This window comes from Pituophis catenifer, unplaced genomic scaffold (assembly GCF_029215685.1).
Source record: "Pituophis catenifer annectens isolate HBS135680 unplaced genomic scaffold, rPitCat1.0.hap2 SCAF_2, whole genome shotgun sequence".
NCBI lineage: Eukaryota > Metazoa > Chordata > Lepidosauria > Squamata > Colubridae > Pituophis > Pituophis catenifer.
The window spans coordinates 167,266,888-167,284,032 of record NW_027256882.1 but is presented as its reverse complement, the minus strand read 5'-3'; the positions used below and the strand labels follow the sequence as shown (position 1 = coordinate 167,284,032).

Sequence of the window (17,145 nt, the reverse complement as noted above, 5' to 3'; positions counted from 1 at the left end):
TGGTTAGTTAGAACTAGGTTTGCTTTTAAGAACAAAACTGACATACGGGTTAAGTCCAGTTTTGAGAAAGGCATTAAAAAAAATGGAGCTATTTAAGATATTTCATCAGAAAGGAATGACTAGGGGGGAAAAAGAAAATAGTACCAACCATGCATAAGGCTATATGTGTGGGGCTGGGATTGACATGATTTCATAATTTGACCATCTGCAAAGTAGATGCCAAGGCCATGATAACTGAACTTGGATTCGGTATTTGTATGGACAGAGCTGATTACTGTCATAGATTTACCTCTAGAGGTCCCTGCAGCATAGAAAAAAAGGTGATGAGAGGCAAGAAACTGTAACAAAACATTGAGATTTTTGCCTGTATATTGGAGGCTCAAACTATGCTAAATTACAGCCTGCCCATCATTAGGGTTTGGTTTGTTGAACAGTGGAGTTATTGAACTATTTCAGATATTTAAAATGCTTTCAGCACATAGGTTTACCACAGACAAGTTAAGGAAGCCCTCAGGGAGTTAGATGCATTACTTTCCTGTTTCTTTGGAAAAGATTTATGAGAGTAAAAAAAAAAAAGTTGTGCAAAATGGAGCAAGGGAACATTCAGTTTTCCTCCTAAAAGATTCTGTCGGTCTCTTGGAATGCAGTCATTCGTGCATTCTGGAATTGTTCATAAAATTCTGGAAGTACATTAGCTGGAATGGGAAAGGTTCTATAGAATCGCCGAAACATCAGGGATGTTGGCTAGAAGATCCATTGATTTTGGTTATGGGCATTCATTTCTATTTACGTTTTCCAATCACATGATTTCATCTGTGTGGAATTTGCTCGTTCTAAATTGTTGCATTAATCGAGGCACATTATTGGCTAAACTGGAGAGAATGTGCATTTTCAGAGTGATAATAAGCAGATACGTTAGTCTAATGCAGGGGTGTCAAACTCAAGGCTCGGGGGTTGGATCCGGCCCATGGGGTGCTTAGATCTGGCCCACAGGGCCACCCTGGAAATAGCAACAGACCAGCCCACGGTGCCTCTGCCAGTGAAAACAGAGCTCCGTTTTCACTGGCAGAGGGTTGCAGGAGGCCGTCACAGCCAAAAACGGAACTCGGGAGCTGTTTTTGCTGGCAGAGCGCTTGGGTCACCACAGGTGCTCCTGACATGAGTGATGTCGAGCTGGCCACATCCCCTGAGGTCAAACATAATGCTGATGCGGCCCTCAATGAAATCGAGTTTGACACCCCTGGTCTAATGGATCATCAAGAAATAGAAGGGGAGGGGGAGAGAGAATTGATCAGCATGGACTCTGAGCCAGGAAAAGACAAGCTGGATTGTAAAAAGGCTCTTCCGAAACCGAATGAAAAGAAGGCAACCCAGAAAATCAGGTCTTACTTCCTGAGGTTCTTTTCCCAAGCTTCTTTGGACGCCAAAGGGTCTGCCATGCAGTGACAGAAAATGTTTTACCTGAGACCTCTGCTGAACTCTTACATTTGCTGTCTTTTCTCTCCAGTGACCAACCCCTGTGACAGGAAGAAGTGTGAATGGCTCTGCCTCCTAAGCCCAAGTGGTCCTGTGTGCACCTGCCCCAATGGCAGGAGGTTGGACAATGGCATATGTGTGCTTGTTCCTTCACCTAGTGTCTCACCTGCTGGTAGGTCCATCTTCCCTTCTATGTTCTGAGCTCTCTGTAACTGTGGGTCCTTTAGGCTTGAACTTTGTTGCCCTTTAAGGCGATGATCCTTCTCAGGCAGCCCCTGGTAAGACATGCAAGATGAATACTTCAACATGGTGGGTACCATAGTTTGGGTTTCTTTATTGGACAATGGAAATCAGCTCAAGTATCCCTTCACCAACTGAAACTGATGGCCATCAGAACCCACCTAGATCAGGGGTGGGCAACTGTGGCCCTTTTACAACCTGTGGACTTCAACTCCCAGAATTCCTGAGATAGCCAAGCTGTCTCAGGAATTCTGGGAGTTGAAGTCCAGAGGTTGTAAAAGGGCCACAGTTGCCCACCCTTGACCTAGATGAATTTTGCGTGGTTTATTCACAGGATCGAAGGAGTGAAAATAACGGCAGTGTGGAAATACGCCGAGTTTGCATTTTAGTCATCAATAACAACAATAACAATAACCTTTATTGTCATTGTACATATATACAACAAAATTGATTTAGCCTCTACTAACAAAAATCCATAACAAAAATACAAGACAACATGAATAATATAGATAATGGTCCTTATACAAGTAATTAGGGAGAAACCAGTCATCTGTTTCCATGTATGCATGGAGTGATTGTAGTTGCATTTAGGAGTCTGATAGCCCATGGATAAAAACTGTTTTTAAACGTATTTGTCCAACTGGCTATATATTTCTGTGTCTTCTGCCCAAAGCTCATGCTTTGTATGGAGACAATCCAGGCTCAGTGGTTTTTTCCAGTTAAAGGTTTTTTTTTCCCCCAGAAAGATAATAAGAAAATGTTGCGCTAGACCTAACCCAAGACAGACAGATCAGGAATCATACCTTTCTCTTCTTTTCCAAAGGAGAGCTCAGTTTCATGATGAAAAGAGAAAAGGATACACCATGCAAATGGGAAGAGTTGGAGGAGGACGGGGAGCACAACATATTTTAAGCCTGTTTAATGCTTGACGGCAATTTTGTTCTGCCTTTTTACATAAATGCGGTAGAACGCTTGCACAAGTGTCTTTTGGCCGGAAATCAACACATTTCAGTGACTTCGTTAAAAGTACTACAAAACTGCAGTTGAGGTTTACAAGTAGTTACATCCTCCTGCCTTAATGTTCTTTTCGCTACTTCTGAAGTTAATGGCAAACACAAGACTACAAACTAGACGGCCCTATGTTTTTCTTGCCTGGTGGGCCGATGCTTCTTAGGAAGCCGTAAGCATCAAAGCAAAGCATACGTGCCACAAGTGTACAGAGAGCTATTTCAGGTCCCAGGAGAACAGTGAGCCTCCTTTGTGCACCGTTTCTGACTTCCCCTTGCATTCTTTTATCTCTTGTGGAGCAAGTAATGTTGTGTTTTCAGTCTGATCAGGAAGAGTAGTACGGCATTCTCATACATTATTTATTTATTTATTTATTATTTATATTGCTGCCTATTCGCCCATGGCAACTCAAGGCGGCTTAGAGAATATAAAACCATTTTTATTTATTTTTATTTATTTTTTTATATAATTATTGGTGCATATGCACCAAGACAAATTCCTTGTGTGTCCAATCACACTTGGCCAATAAAAAATTCAATTCAATTCAATTCAATTCAATTCAATTCTATTCTATTCTATTCTATTCTATTCTATTCTATTCTATTCTATTCTATTCTATTCTATTCTACTCTACTCTACTCTACTCTACTCTACTCTACTCTACTCTACTCTACTCTACTCTATTCTATTTAAAACAATAAAAACTAACAAAAAAAGAATCAAATAAATTAATATAGTACAATATAACAAAATCACCCCCACCTCCCACTCTCCCGCTCTGGCGACAGCAGATCACACGAGCCATTTAATGGGGTCCATCCCACTCTGGGTTCCCCAGACCCGCTGACAGAACCAGGTCTTCAGCACCTTCCAGAAGAGTATGAGAGTGGGGGCCATTCTAATCTCTGGGGGAATGATGTTGCAGAGAGAGGGAGCCACCACGGAGAAGGCCCTTCTTCTGGGTCCCACCAGGTGTATCTCACTCAGGGATGGGACCCGCAACATTCCCTGCCTCCCCGTTTTGATGGGTTGGGTAAATGTGACCGGCAAGAGACGGTCCCTCAGATAACCCGGTCCCAAGCCATGATGAGCAAGATAAATGGTTTTTAGGGTACTTTACAATCTTACAACCAACTTATTAGTTGCAAGGCACTTGATAGAAGAATCAATACCTTTGTGCTTCTACTTAAGAGCAAGGAGATAAAGACAATTCTACACATGGCAAGTATCTCATGGAATAAGAACCTTTACTGAGAACTGTCTTGTGCTTGTAAAAGTAGGAGAATATTCAGAGCTACCTACTGCAGGGTTGACCATATAAACATGGGGAGATGTTTCAATCTTCTGCTCTGTCTAGTTTTCCAAGGCTTCAAGCAGATAAGGTCTTTCGTATCTCCTGCTTCTTAATAAATTCCAAGCATTGAACTTGGGACTTGCCACTGTGCCGTGGATCCTAGCATGAACATTGGCCGCTTACCCTGTAGTCTGTAGAGGAATGCTGCTGAGAATTCCTTGTAGACTCTTGCATACATCCGTTGATCTGTAGCTGGCCACAGATTAGTTATGTTGTTACAAATGACAGTAGTAATTTCTATTGAGGATCTGTGCAGTGTAAAATTTATATGTGGGCTGTGGTTATATATTTTGAAATTGAAGCCCACTTCTGGCACAGGAACATCTTTACGTTTTACTTGCTCTCAGTGAAGCTACTGGCTGTAATGTCTACCCAAATCTTGGGCTTTCTTAGGAGAAACTTCTTCAGATTTTGGTTCCCAGAACCCGTGTTGCTTAATCATGCATTCTTTGTGTATGTGCAGAACTCTGGGAAATAATCCTTCTGTTACATGGATTCTAAATCCACCTTTTGCTGTGAAGCCCTAGGCAATTCCCTTCCTCCGTGAAACCATGTACCGCAACTCAAATACATGGCAGTGGAAACATTAGTTCCCTGCTGCCACTTTCCCTCCGCTTCCTCTCTTACTTTTCCACAAATCAATTTGGATTATAAGCACTTCAGAGAAGGAAGTTCTTTGCTGGTAAGAATTTTAAGCACTGGTGATGTTATTAAAACAGTGCATAATAGCAACGCCAATAGCCGTAGCACTTATATACCACTTCGCAGTGCTTTTACAGCCCTCTCTAAGCGGTTTACAGAGTCAGCCTATTGCCCCCAACAATCTGGGTCCCCATTTTAGCCACCTCGGGAGGATGGAAGGCGGAATCAATCTGAAACCTGGTGAGATTCAATCTGCCAAATTGCAGGCAGCCGGCAGTCAACAGAAGTAGCCTGCAGTACTGCATTCTAACCACTGTGCCACCACGGCTCATAATAATAATAAAAAGTAAGGAGGACCTGCTTTTTCATGTCTTTGCATACTTTATGCTTCAGTTCCAGCCACTGACACTTGCGATCTCGTTTGCCTCAATGGTGGCAGCTGTTTCCTCAATGCACGCAAGCAGCCCAAGTGCCGTTGCCAGCCACGTTACATCGGGGACAAGTGCCAGTATGACCAGTGCTCCAGCTATTGCCAGAACGGAGGCACTTGTGCTGCTTCTTTATCTGGTAAGTTGTTGTAAAAATTTACAAGAAGAGTTGGATGCCCAGAGTTTATCAATACAGGGAGAGGAAAAGTGGAGAGTCCTGGCTTACAATACCGAAAAAAAAATACAGCACTGTTCTGTTAGGTACAAATGCAAATTGGACACCAACATATCCCTCACTTTGCTGCTTATTTTTTTTTTTCTACTATCATTTCCCTATATTTTAAACTACAGGTAATCCTCAACATACAACCAACCATAAGTGAGCCCCATATTTCTGTTTGCTAAGTGAAACATTTCTTAAGTGAGTTTTGCCCCATTTCACGATCTTTCCTGCCATCGTTGTTAAGCAAATCACTGCAGTTGTGAAGTTAGTAACCCGGTTGTTAAGTGAATCTGGCTTCCCTTTGGACTTTGCTTGTCAGAAAGTCGCAAAAGGGGATCACATGACCCCGGGACACTGTAACCGTAATAAATAAGAGTCAGTTGCCAAGCGTCTGAATTTTGATCACATGGCATTGGCGATGCGGCAATGGTTGTAAATGGGAAAAACGGTCATAAGTCCCTTTTTTCAGTGCCGTAAGTCAAGGACTACCTGTATTTTTCCCCCGAAGGCCTTATAAGTTACATTTATTCTTTGTAAATGTCTCTAGTTTCTCTGTGTAGTCAAATCTTCATCGATTTGCTACTTTTCCAGTTGAAATGGATGGAGACTCCGAGCCAGGGAAAACATTTGACAGCCAACATGGGCATTCAGTAAAATGCTTGGTTCGCTGCAGGAATTCAGTATACAGCAGCGGTGAAATCCAGCCGGATCTATCTGGCTCGCGCGAACCGATAGCGCTGGTGGTGGGAGGCTCCGCCCACATGCCGGGACGTCATTACGTCCCTTTTTTACCCTCTGAGCATGCACAGAAGTCTCTGCGCATGCACAGAAGAGGTGCATGTGCGCTCCCATTCCTGAACCGGTAGCGACGGTACGTGGATTTCACCACTGGTATACAGCCTTGCAAAGCTTCTTCTTGTTTGTTGGGAAGCCCTCTGCCAAAATCAAAACCACGCTTAATCGACAATCTCTTTCTTCCCACCCACCCAGGGATGCCAACGTGCCGCTGCCCCAATGGCTTCACTGGTTCTCAGTGCAACAAGCCGGTGTGCATGGATTACTGCCTTAACAACGGCAGTTGTACAGTCAACCAGGGCAATCAGCCGAACTGCCGCTGTCCGGACAGTTACGTTGGTGACAAGTGCCAGTTTCGTAAGTATTCCCAAGCAAATCTTAAAAGGTGTCGTGAGGGTTTTCAAGGGCAGAGTCTGTCCGTCAGTCGCTGCCAAGAATACCCCAAATTCTAACCAAAAGGAGGAAGTACAGAGAAATCAATTAGTGTAGCCAAGCAGTCTTCTCCCTGACTTCCAGGAAGTTGGAGCTGAAATCTCCGCCTTGCTTCCTTAGATCTTTCTTGGGGTCGGTAGCAACAGCGAAGGTGAAATTGGATGGGGAAAATATACATTTCTCTCCAAGGATTGCTGTAATCTTTCCATTCAATATAGAATCACTTTGCTTACCCTATTACTAGTGCAAATAGGCACATTTGGATTGTGCTTGCAATCTTGGGTCACATTCATAGTCTCTAGGCCAGGGCCCCGGGGGCCGGATCCGGCCTGCAGGGTGCTTATATCTGGTCCACGGGACTGTCCTGGAAACAGCAATGGACTGGCCCGCAGTGCCTCTGCCAGCGAAAACAGAGCTGGGGGGGGGCGCTCCTGCGCTCCATTTTTGCTAGCAGAGGGTTGCAAGGGCCGTAGGCAGCCCTCCTGAGCTCCATTTTCACCGGCAGAGGATTACAGGAAGCCGTTGCAACTGAAAACAGTGCTCAGGAGCCCTTTTACACTGGCAGAGTTCTCGGGCCTCCATAGGCGCCCCTTACATGAGTGACATCGAGATGGCCACGCCCACCGCAGCCCCTCGAGGTCAAACACAACTCTGATGCGGCTCTCAATGAAATAGAGTTTGATACCCCTGCTCTAGCCACACCATAAAAATTCGCACAATGTGGGAACGGAACATGCCAGAGAACTTCAGAGTGTTCCATTTCCTCTTTGGACCATGCCAGGGTTTCTAGAAGCAAATCCTCTGAATTGGGAGGATCTTAAGTGCCACTCCAGAAGAGACAGGCCTGTTTCGGGATTGGATTACCCCTTGGAACAGCTTCTAGTTCAGAGGACTTATTTCTGGAAACCATTGAACCATTCAGAGAATGGCATGTTCTGAAAGAGATTTACCATGTGCTTTTTTTGGGGGGGGGCAGGGGGTTACATGCCAAAACTGTCTGGAGCATTCTTTTTGCAAATAAGCGAATTCCTGTGCACATCCTTAATGTGCTAGCACTTTTTTTAAAAATAACATCATTTAATAATAACCAATCATTGGTGTATAAGAGATTAAAAAAAGATTCCGAGTGAGCCGGCAATCAATTGTTTGTGAATCTCAGGCTAAGGCCGAATCTCTGCTGTGAATCTGGAATGAATCCTTTCCCGTTACGCCAACATCCCTCTTGCTCTTTCAGGCCTTTGTTCAAACTACTGTGAAAATAATGGCGTGTGCCATTTGACAGCCTCTGGGACTCAGCAGTGTCGCTGCACAACAAATTATTACGGTGACCGCTGCCAGCATGACAAGTGTGACCGCTGCCTCAAGGGCAAATGTTCCATCAACAAGCAGAGTGGCAATGTTACCTGCATGTAAGTAGGTGGGATTTGTTGCGAGAAGTGCCGATGGGTGTGAAAAGAGGAGACCCCAAGTGGTTCGGGGTTGTAGGCAGGGGTGGGCTGCTGGGGGGTTCGCAGGGGTTCAGGAGAACCTCTAGCTAAGATTCTGTGCAGTTCGGAGAACCCCCAAATCCCATTCCTGGCTGGCCCCGCCCACCCTGCCCCTCCCCTCCCAGGAGTCCCCACGTTTTGGATGCAGGTCGTGTGCAGAGGCTCGGGGAGGGCGAAAAATGGACCTATCGTAAGTTTGGGAAGGCCGGAAACAAGCCCGTTTCCAGCCTCCAGACGGACTTCGGAGCCTGGGGAGGCATTTTCGCCCTCCCAGAAGCTCAAAGAAAGCCTCCAGAGCCCGGGGAGGGCAAAAATGCCCCTTTCCTGCCATGGTGCAGGAGGCAACTAGGCCACGCCCACCAGGGCCACGCCTACACAGCAACCGAGCAGAGAACCCCTTGCTAAAATTTTTGAAGCCCACCCCTGGTTGTAGGGGGAACAGCTGAACCAAGTACAGGAAAGGAGGGAGGAGAAATGGCTAGGACAGTTGGGCTATGTTGAAAGACAGAGAGTCGCGGTAAGAAATCTGGGCTCCATTGACCACCCTTCCCTTTGACCTTTGCAGCTGCCCTGATGGCAAGATGGCCCCCAGCTGTTTGACTTGCAACAACTACTGCATGAATGGAGGGACGTGCACCATGAATGCTGAAACTTCCATGCCAGAGTGCCAGTGAGTAGGGAGGAAACTTGGAAGGAAGGAAGGGACAACGTGCCCATGTGCTCGAGATAAAAGAAGAGATTACCCACCACTTTCCAGAATGATAACGGGTGTTGATTTCCCATGTCATCCTGTTTCCCAGTTCTTTTTGTTTCTGTTCTAAGGATAGTCTTAGAATATTGTCTATTGCCCTATTGCCTTAGATCACCTACAGTAGTTGTTAATAGCAATAGCACTTAGACTTATATACTGCTTCATAGTGCTTTACAGCCCTCTCTAAGTGGTTTACAGAGTCAGCCTATTGCCCCCAATAATCTGGGTCCTCATTTTACCGACTTTGGATTTTGGAACACTGAGTCAAACTTGAGCGGGTCAGGATCAAACTCCTGACAGTGAGCAGAATCAGCCTGCAATGCTGCATTCTAGCCACTGCGCCACCATGGCTCTACATAACTTAACGTAAGCTACATAATTCATGTCATCCAGCCCTGATTTATTTATTCTCTCAGTTAGTATCACCCCAATATTGCTCTTGCCACCATCTTCCCTGCTCAAAGGAGCTGTCCTCTTGGGTTTATCTCGCATCCACCCTACTTAAATCTTTTGCTTCTCGCTCTACAGGTGTATCTTGAAAATGACTGGGGAGCGTTGTGAGGAATCTCTGAGCAGTGGGCAACAAAGCAACCGTAAGTGGAGTGGATAGATGACTGCGGTAGGGACTGATGTGTGTCTGTGTGTGTTGGAAAGGAATATTGGGAGATTGGAGGTCATCTGTTTGTTGAGAAAGAAATTGATAAGGTTCCAAATCAAGCAGACAATGTGACTCACGGTGTTTCAGTATCTTGAGTGATAATCCACTAAGATTATCTTTCCGGCTCTGGTGAGATGATAGGAGTATCGTCAACCGGTTTTGCGGGCATTAGGAAAGAATGGTTCCCCTGCAAAAGTTGCCATTGAAATAATTAGGAAGATAACCATAGACAAGGCAGAACAGATAATATTTTCACTATTAGAGGAGAATATTCGTAGCTCAGGGTTGAAATGAGGGGTCCTTGGTGCTCTCTGAGCTTGCTTGTTTTCTTGCAGACGTTTCATTACCCTAATAGGTAACATCATCAGTGCTAGCTGCAAGAAAACAAGCTCACAGAGCACCAAGGACCCCCTCGAAATTTTCACTGTTCTCATTCTAGAGCTGTTGTGAGTTCTGTAGAGGACAGAAGTTCAGTATGGAAGGTTGTGAAAATTAAAGGTATAGACTCCACTGTTATTGCAACAAAGAGTCTGGCGGGCAGGCAGAGTAATCCTGCCACCCCAGCCATTGCCAAATTGAAACCCCGTCTCTTCATTATAAGGGAGAAGGAATTCTATCTATTTACTCCAAGGTGGTTGACTTGTTTCTCCTCTTCTCCAACCTTTGCCGCATAATAACACTGTAGAGTAAGTCTTATTGAAGGCGCCTGACTCAAATTCATGCTTAGAAGGCCCTTTGCTTCTGAAGGAAGAACTGGGGTCTCCTCAGTGCTACCCACTACACACACTGTCTCCCATTTGGAAATGAAGAGGAATATACTCTCTGAGATTGTTATCTATTGCTGTCATTGCTGTCAGGGGAAAAAAAAAAAAGCGGTATCAAGAGACATCTATAAAGGGAAGATAACGTGGCTCATGTGTCCAGAGCAGGGATGAATGTTTTCTATATTTCAGAGAAAACCAATGTCTCCCTATTTTTTCTAGGAACCGTATCTATTGTCATTCCAATTCTGCTGCTCCTCCTCCTAATGCTAGTGGCTGGTGCTGTGGTTTGGTACAAAAAGAGGATTAAAGGGTAAGCTTGGGCATTCCAAAACAATGAATGCAGATGGTCTACGAAGTCCTATAAAACTACTGTTGTACAGACTGGGTTTCTATCCTTAAATACGGGATTGTTTATTTATTTATATATATATAAGCCAGCTTGTAGACAGATGCAAACCTTTCTCGGAAAAAGTTCAGCCTTGATTATGTCTATGATCCAGTCTGTTGCACTTCTGTTCTCACCTATGACACCTTTTGCCTTGGGTCAATAATTCCTTTTCAGGTGCCAAATTGGATTGAAGTATCTTGTACTACGGTATATAGTAGATTCATAATATTAGTATCTGGATTGTCCTGGGAGGAAATGGATGGAGAAGGTGTATCTTTTGCATACTTAAATCTTAATCTTCTGCCAAATGCATGGATCTTTGGCTTCAAACAAGTACTTAAGATTGAGATACCTTAAGAGGAAGCCACTGAAATATTTATATTTTTACATAATTAGATAGATAGATAGATAGATAGATAGATAGATAGATAGATAGATAGATAGATAGATAGAAAATAGTGATTTGGGATGTCACTTAACTATGGCTATACAAACATCTTGATTTATGTAGGAAAAACCCTGGCTAGAACAGTAATGCACATATAGACCTACGAAAAAAGAACAAAACAAAATAGATAGATAGATAGATAGATAGATAGATAGATAGATAGATAGGTAGGTAGGTAGGTAGGTAGGTAGGTAGGTAGGTAGATAGATAGATAGATAGATAGATAGATAGATAGATAGATAGATAGATAGATAGATAGATAGATAGATGTAGATGATGTAGATGTAGATATATAATTTTATACACACGCACACAAAGGCAAAGGTTTCCCTGTCCAGTTATGTCTGACTCTAGGGCGCAGTGCTCATCTCCATTTCTTGGCTGAGGGAGCCAGTGTTGCCCGAAGACATGTTCTGTGGTCATATGGCCAACATGTTTATATGCCAAAGGTGCATGGAACACTATTATCTTTCCACCTAAGTGGTACCTATTAATCTATTCACATTTGCATGCTTTTAAACTACTAGGTGGGCAGGAGCTGGGGCAAGGAACAGGAACTCACCCCCTTGCATGGTGCTTGGGTCTCGAACCTGGGCTGTCAGCTTTTGATCTGACAAGCTCAGCGCCTTTAACCATTCAGCCATCGCATCCCCTATATCCAGATTACCTTACAACTAAACTCTTCTGTATTAATCAATGTTATATCCTCCCCTATTATATACATAAAAGTTATTCTGAGGGCCAAACTACATTTTACAAATAAAACCTTGGATTCCAGTCTCCCATGTTTATAAAACTGGGTAGGTAGAGATATTTCCTTGTCCTTACACAGCAATTTCCAGCAAACACAAAACATTTTTCCCCGGGGAGGATATTTGCAGCGCAAAATCAATAACAAGCAGAAGAGATTAAGGATCTTATCCTTTTACACACGTTCCTTGAAGGTGTTTAAACTATCACAACAAGCACAATTGCTGAGTTAGTGCATAATTCTGCCCCACCTCCCTAGCATTTGCAGTTCAGGTCCTACTTAGTAATGCTGCATTGCCAGACGCTTGCATCAATGCCCATCCATGGGTGTTTGACCCCCATTCATCCCTGCTGTGTCTCTCATCCAGGGCCAAAGGTTTTCAGCACCAGCGCATGACCAACGGAGCCATGAACGTGGAGATTGGCAATCCCACCTACAAGATGTACGAGGGGGACCCCGACGCAGATGATGTAGGGGAGCTACTAGATGCCGACTTCGCTCTGGACCCTGATAAGGTTTGGAAGAGGAAGGGGGACCCCAGACTGCACAGAGATGTTGTGCATTGTCATTATTATATGAGAATCTTGTGCCTGGAAAAGCTGCATTACCCAATCTGTAGTTACACATATTGATGCTAATCCTCGACCTACAACAGTTCATTTAAGAGACCGTTCAAAGTTACAACAGCACAGGAAAAAAATGACTTATGAGTCATGACTGTTTTTTTCATACAATCATTACAGCATCCCCATGGTCACGTGATCAAAATTTAAACACTTAGCAACTGATTCATATTTATGACGGGTGCAGTGTCTTGGGGTCATGTGACTCCCTTTTGTGACCTTCTGACAAGCAGAGTCAATGGGGAAGCCAGATTCACTTAACAACCTGGTTAGTTACTTAACAACTGCAGTGATTTAGTTCACAACTGTGGCAAGAAAGGCCGTAAAATGGGGCAAACTTAACAGATGTCTCACTTAGCAAACAGAAATTTGGGCCTCAATTGTGGTCATAAGTCGAGAACTACCTATAACTGATATTAATATCCAAATGCAACGGCACATTTTGTGACATGAACACAACAGTTCCCTTCCTATCCCAAGGTCTTCATGGACTAAAAGGGTCACCCTTGAAGACAGAAATCAAATGCCATTGTGTGATTTTTACAATGATGTTGTGCGTATTGGAAAATACCCTTTTCAAATGACCATAAACTTGCAAATCTTCAATAATTTCACCCTATCTACTTTCAATCTGTTAAATTTGCAATTTAAAAAGGAGATTGTATTTAATATTTCTGTAGACTATATCTGGGGAAATTGTGGGAGCCTTGCCATCTACTGGCTCTGGGTTCAAGGCTTAATATAGGAGCCCTGGTGGTGCAGCAGACTAAAGCACTGTTATTAACATCAGCTGCCTGCAATTACTGCAAGTTCAAATCTCACCAGGCTCAAGGTTGACTCAGCCTTCCATCCTTTCTAAGGTGGGTAAAATGAGGACCCAGACTGGGGGGGCAATAAGCTGACTTCGTATAAATATACAAAAGTATGAAGGCTATTGCTTAACGCATTGTAAGCCACCCTGAGTCTTCGGAGAAGGGTGGCATATAAATCAAATTGTCAGCAGTTTTCCAAGGCAGATGTTTGGGCAGAAATATTAGTTTAAAACTACCCAAGAATGGTTGCACTTGCACCAGAGAACTGGAGAAACTTAAGTAGCATTATTTTCCACTTTCATGCATAACCATACAATATGGTTTAGTATTTGGGTGTGTTTTTATAGTAACTTCAAAAAAGACAATTAGTAATGTGCTTTGTTATCCCCCAAACCCCAACAATTTGAGCAATGCATTTTTCCATTAGTCTTTTGGATGACCAAATTAAAACAGGGGAAGGGAGGCAACCAGATGTAGTGTGGACCACCCATTAAACTTTGGCCAAAGCCTGAGTTTTGGATTGTGAGGGTCTCCCCTTCATTGAAATGATCCATGCCATCTCTCCAGGCGTTATTGCTGGTAAGCAATCATTGATTGGTTTTCCTTTTCACTGAGCGTTGTATGCCACTCTTTTTTTGGGGGGGGGCAGCTTATTTATCACTAAGTGATAAATAAATAAAAAGGATGCACAAATTTCAGAAATCACTTGGAATAAGTGCTTCTGCATGTTCATAAGCACAGCACCTCTCCGCTGTTCACGAAAGCAGCCCCATTTTTGTCAGACTTTTTTTTTTTTTTTAATTTGATTTATATGCCACCCTTCTCCGGAGACTCAGGGCGGCTTACAATGCGTTAAGCAATAGCCTTCATCCTTTTGTATATTTTTACAAAGTCAACTTATTGCCCCTACAAACTGGGTCCTCAATTTACCTACCTTAGAAAGGATGGAAGGCTGAGTCAACCTTGAGCCTGGCAAGATTCGAACTTACTAATTGCAGACAGCTGGAGTTAAATTACAATGCTTTAGTCTGCTGAGCTATCCAGGCTCCTCTTCTTGATGTAAGAGCGTCACCAGCTAGAAGAAACTTTTTTTTTAACCCAATATTATGGGGAAGCCTCAAAGAAGTAATGTTCCCTTCATGAGTACAGAAAGGTGCTGCACTGACATGATGTCCAAACCTTTTTAAAGCCACGCTAGTGGTTGGCATACTGTGGTGAGAAGGAAGGGAACAACGGTCTCTGAGATAGTGATGATGCTGGGGATAATATAAAGATGAAGTATCAAGAGAAGCTGGCTTTGTCCTTTTCCCCCGCCATCTTCTTACTCTCTTTTTTTTCCCCTTTCTCTCCTCTAGCCCACGAACTTCACAAACCCAGTGTATGCCACACTCTACATGGGTGCCCACAACAGCCGCAATTCACTAGCCAGCACAGATGAAAAGCGGGAGCTGCTGTCAAGAGGTGCAGATGATGACCTTGGCAACCCCCTGGCATAAGGAACGGGGGCATGGGCCATCAGCCCAAGACAGAGACCAGATGGAAAGAGACCAGATGGGGAGGGAGCAAGAGATACTGTATAAATGTACAAATGAAGGATTATTACTTTTATATGTGAGCAGTATTATTACCTGTATATTCCCTTTCATCTACCAGCCGCTGAATCTCTTGTCACTGGACTCGGGGGGGTGATTGAAGTTAAGGCAATGTAGGGAATAGGGGGAGAATTGTAAAGACCCCACTTTAGGTTAAAGGGCTGGATCTTTTTGCTTGCTGCACAAAACAATCCACTTCTGCTTCTTCTGCAGGCAGCTTTAGGTTGCTCACCTTTTAAAGTTTTGCAATAGTTTCCCACCCTTCTCAGGATGCTGTTTGATGAATCAAGGGACATATTTGGGGAAGACTTTCTCTTGCCAGAAGTTGGAGACGAACCGTCTTGAAAAGTGCATGTTTGACACCTGTAGGGAAGGGGAACACCTTCCTTCCTTCTCGTGCACACTGAACGTGGATCACAATACAATGCCAATGTTGACAATATAGTTCAATGTAGGTTTGTCGGACAAGAGGTACCCATGACAGACAACACCAGTGATCCTTTAAATCTGGGGCCACTGGAGGACCATGGTTTTAGTTTGCTCATTTTCATTTGCTCCTAGTGTGCAAGGCCACTTGAACATTATTTTTTTTCCTCCCTCCACAGACTGATCCATTTGGGAAGAAAATGGGGAGTGGGCCAGTAGCTGCACATCCATTACAAACTTTTGGGTTGGAGAAAAATCCCAGAGTAACCTGTGGATGTAACCTACTGTATTTGAACTCATCCCTTGTGAAAATTTAAGGTGTTTTCCTCAAAGGAACCCTCAAATTCTTATTCTGTTTTGTGATTCGTTTAAAAAAACAAAACAACAACAACAACAACAAAAAAGCCTTATATCAGAATGTCTTAAGGAGCAGATTGCTCTGCAGTGCGCAGATGTGGCAATAGTTTATCCTGGCCTGCTTCTCCTTCCCCCTTCGCGCAGCAGTTCCATTTGCTCAGTGAGCAAAAGAAGCGGATTCTTAATTTGACCATTTGTCATTAAAAACAAAACAAAACACCAAACCAACCTTTCAACATTTCCTTTCTGTGTTCCATCAGGTCCTCACAGATCACCCGAAAGTCCGTAAAAGGACTTTTGGCTACCTAAGAATTGAATTAAAGAACCACTGGTGTAAATGTTCTTCCCATCAAGTGCATTCTTATTTTTTTCCCCCCTCCCCAACAGTTTTTCCTGTGTATTTCCAACAATGGCCTTTTCTCTCACAGCACCCAGCCAGTCTAATCTTCCCTTTGCAACGCCTTAATCATTTTTTTTCTACCAGTATGATTTTAATCTACTCTTATCCCATCAGCCACCACCCAAACTGGTTTTCTCGTATCTTTTCGCCTTTCCACTAATTTTTTTTCCCCCTGAAAGCATTTTATTTCCAGAAATCGTATTCTTTTTGGAGAATTATTACTTTGACTGTATCTCACTTTATTTTAGTGTCCGTGTCTTAAGACTAAGCAGAGTTTACAAATTGTGAATTGCAACAAAGGTCCCGTTTCTTTCCCCCCCCTCCTTTTCTGACCTTCCCCCCTCCTCCCTCCATCACCACAATTTCCATCATTCCTATTTCTGGAAAGAGGTTCAAATGTTATTTCAACTTTCATTTCTTTCCAACCTTTTTTTTTTTTTTAAGATGAAATCAGATCCGAAATAAATAAGATTAACTAGCTTTTATAGTAGAAATTACACGCATGTAGGGGGGAGGGAAGGAGGTCTCCTCAGCATTTTTTTTCCCTGGGAAGGGGGCCCAAATGTTTTAATAATTTTTGCCAGATTACTTTACAACTAAAAACAAAACATTAAAAATAAAAAACAGATATTGTTATAAATAAAATTTTTAAAAACTATCGCTTTTAAATATTTCTTCTTTATTTCATTTGGGGCTGATTTTATTCCATGGGAAATTGAAAATTAGAACAGTTTTGTCATGTGTAACCTAAACAACAGAAGAGCCAACTTGTAGTTAAAAAACCAGACTAGAGACTGAGAGATGGTGAGTTCTAGCGCCACCTTAGACACAAAGCCAGATAGGTGACCTTGGACCAGTCACTCACTCTTAGCCCTAAGAAGGAGGCAAGGACAAACCACTTATGAAAAATTTGCTAAGAAAACTGCAGGGACTTGTTCAGGCAGTCACTAAGAGTCAACTTGAAGGCACCAAAACAAAAAACAATCCCAACTAAAGCAGGGGTGAAATCCAAATTTTTTTACTACCGGTTCTGTGGGCGTGGCTTGGTGGGCATGGTGTGGATTGGTGGGTGTGGCAGGGGAAGGATACT

General features: G+C 43.3%; 1 protein-coding gene across 1 annotated transcript in view; it reads left to right on the top strand.

The window, feature by feature from the left end:
• The window catches only part of LRP1 (LDL receptor related protein 1), a 331,544-nt gene extending 314,837 nt beyond the window's left edge, over positions 1-16,707 (top strand). Inside the window, exons 82-90 of the mRNA XM_070938005.1 lie at positions 1,508-1,648; positions 5,114-5,287; positions 6,362-6,523; positions 7,833-8,007; positions 8,651-8,755; positions 9,365-9,429; positions 10,478-10,568; positions 12,213-12,360; positions 14,636-16,707. Of these exons, the coding sequence (XP_070794106.1) occupies positions 1,508-1,648; positions 5,114-5,287; positions 6,362-6,523; positions 7,833-8,007; positions 8,651-8,755; positions 9,365-9,429; positions 10,478-10,568; positions 12,213-12,360; positions 14,636-14,776 (1,202 nt within the window). The 3' untranslated portion in view covers positions 14,777-16,707. The remainder of the gene's footprint in view (positions 1-1,507; positions 1,649-5,113; positions 5,288-6,361; positions 6,524-7,832; positions 8,008-8,650; positions 8,756-9,364; positions 9,430-10,477; positions 10,569-12,212; positions 12,361-14,635) is intronic.
• The last annotated feature ends 438 nt before the right edge of the window (positions 16,708-17,145 follow it).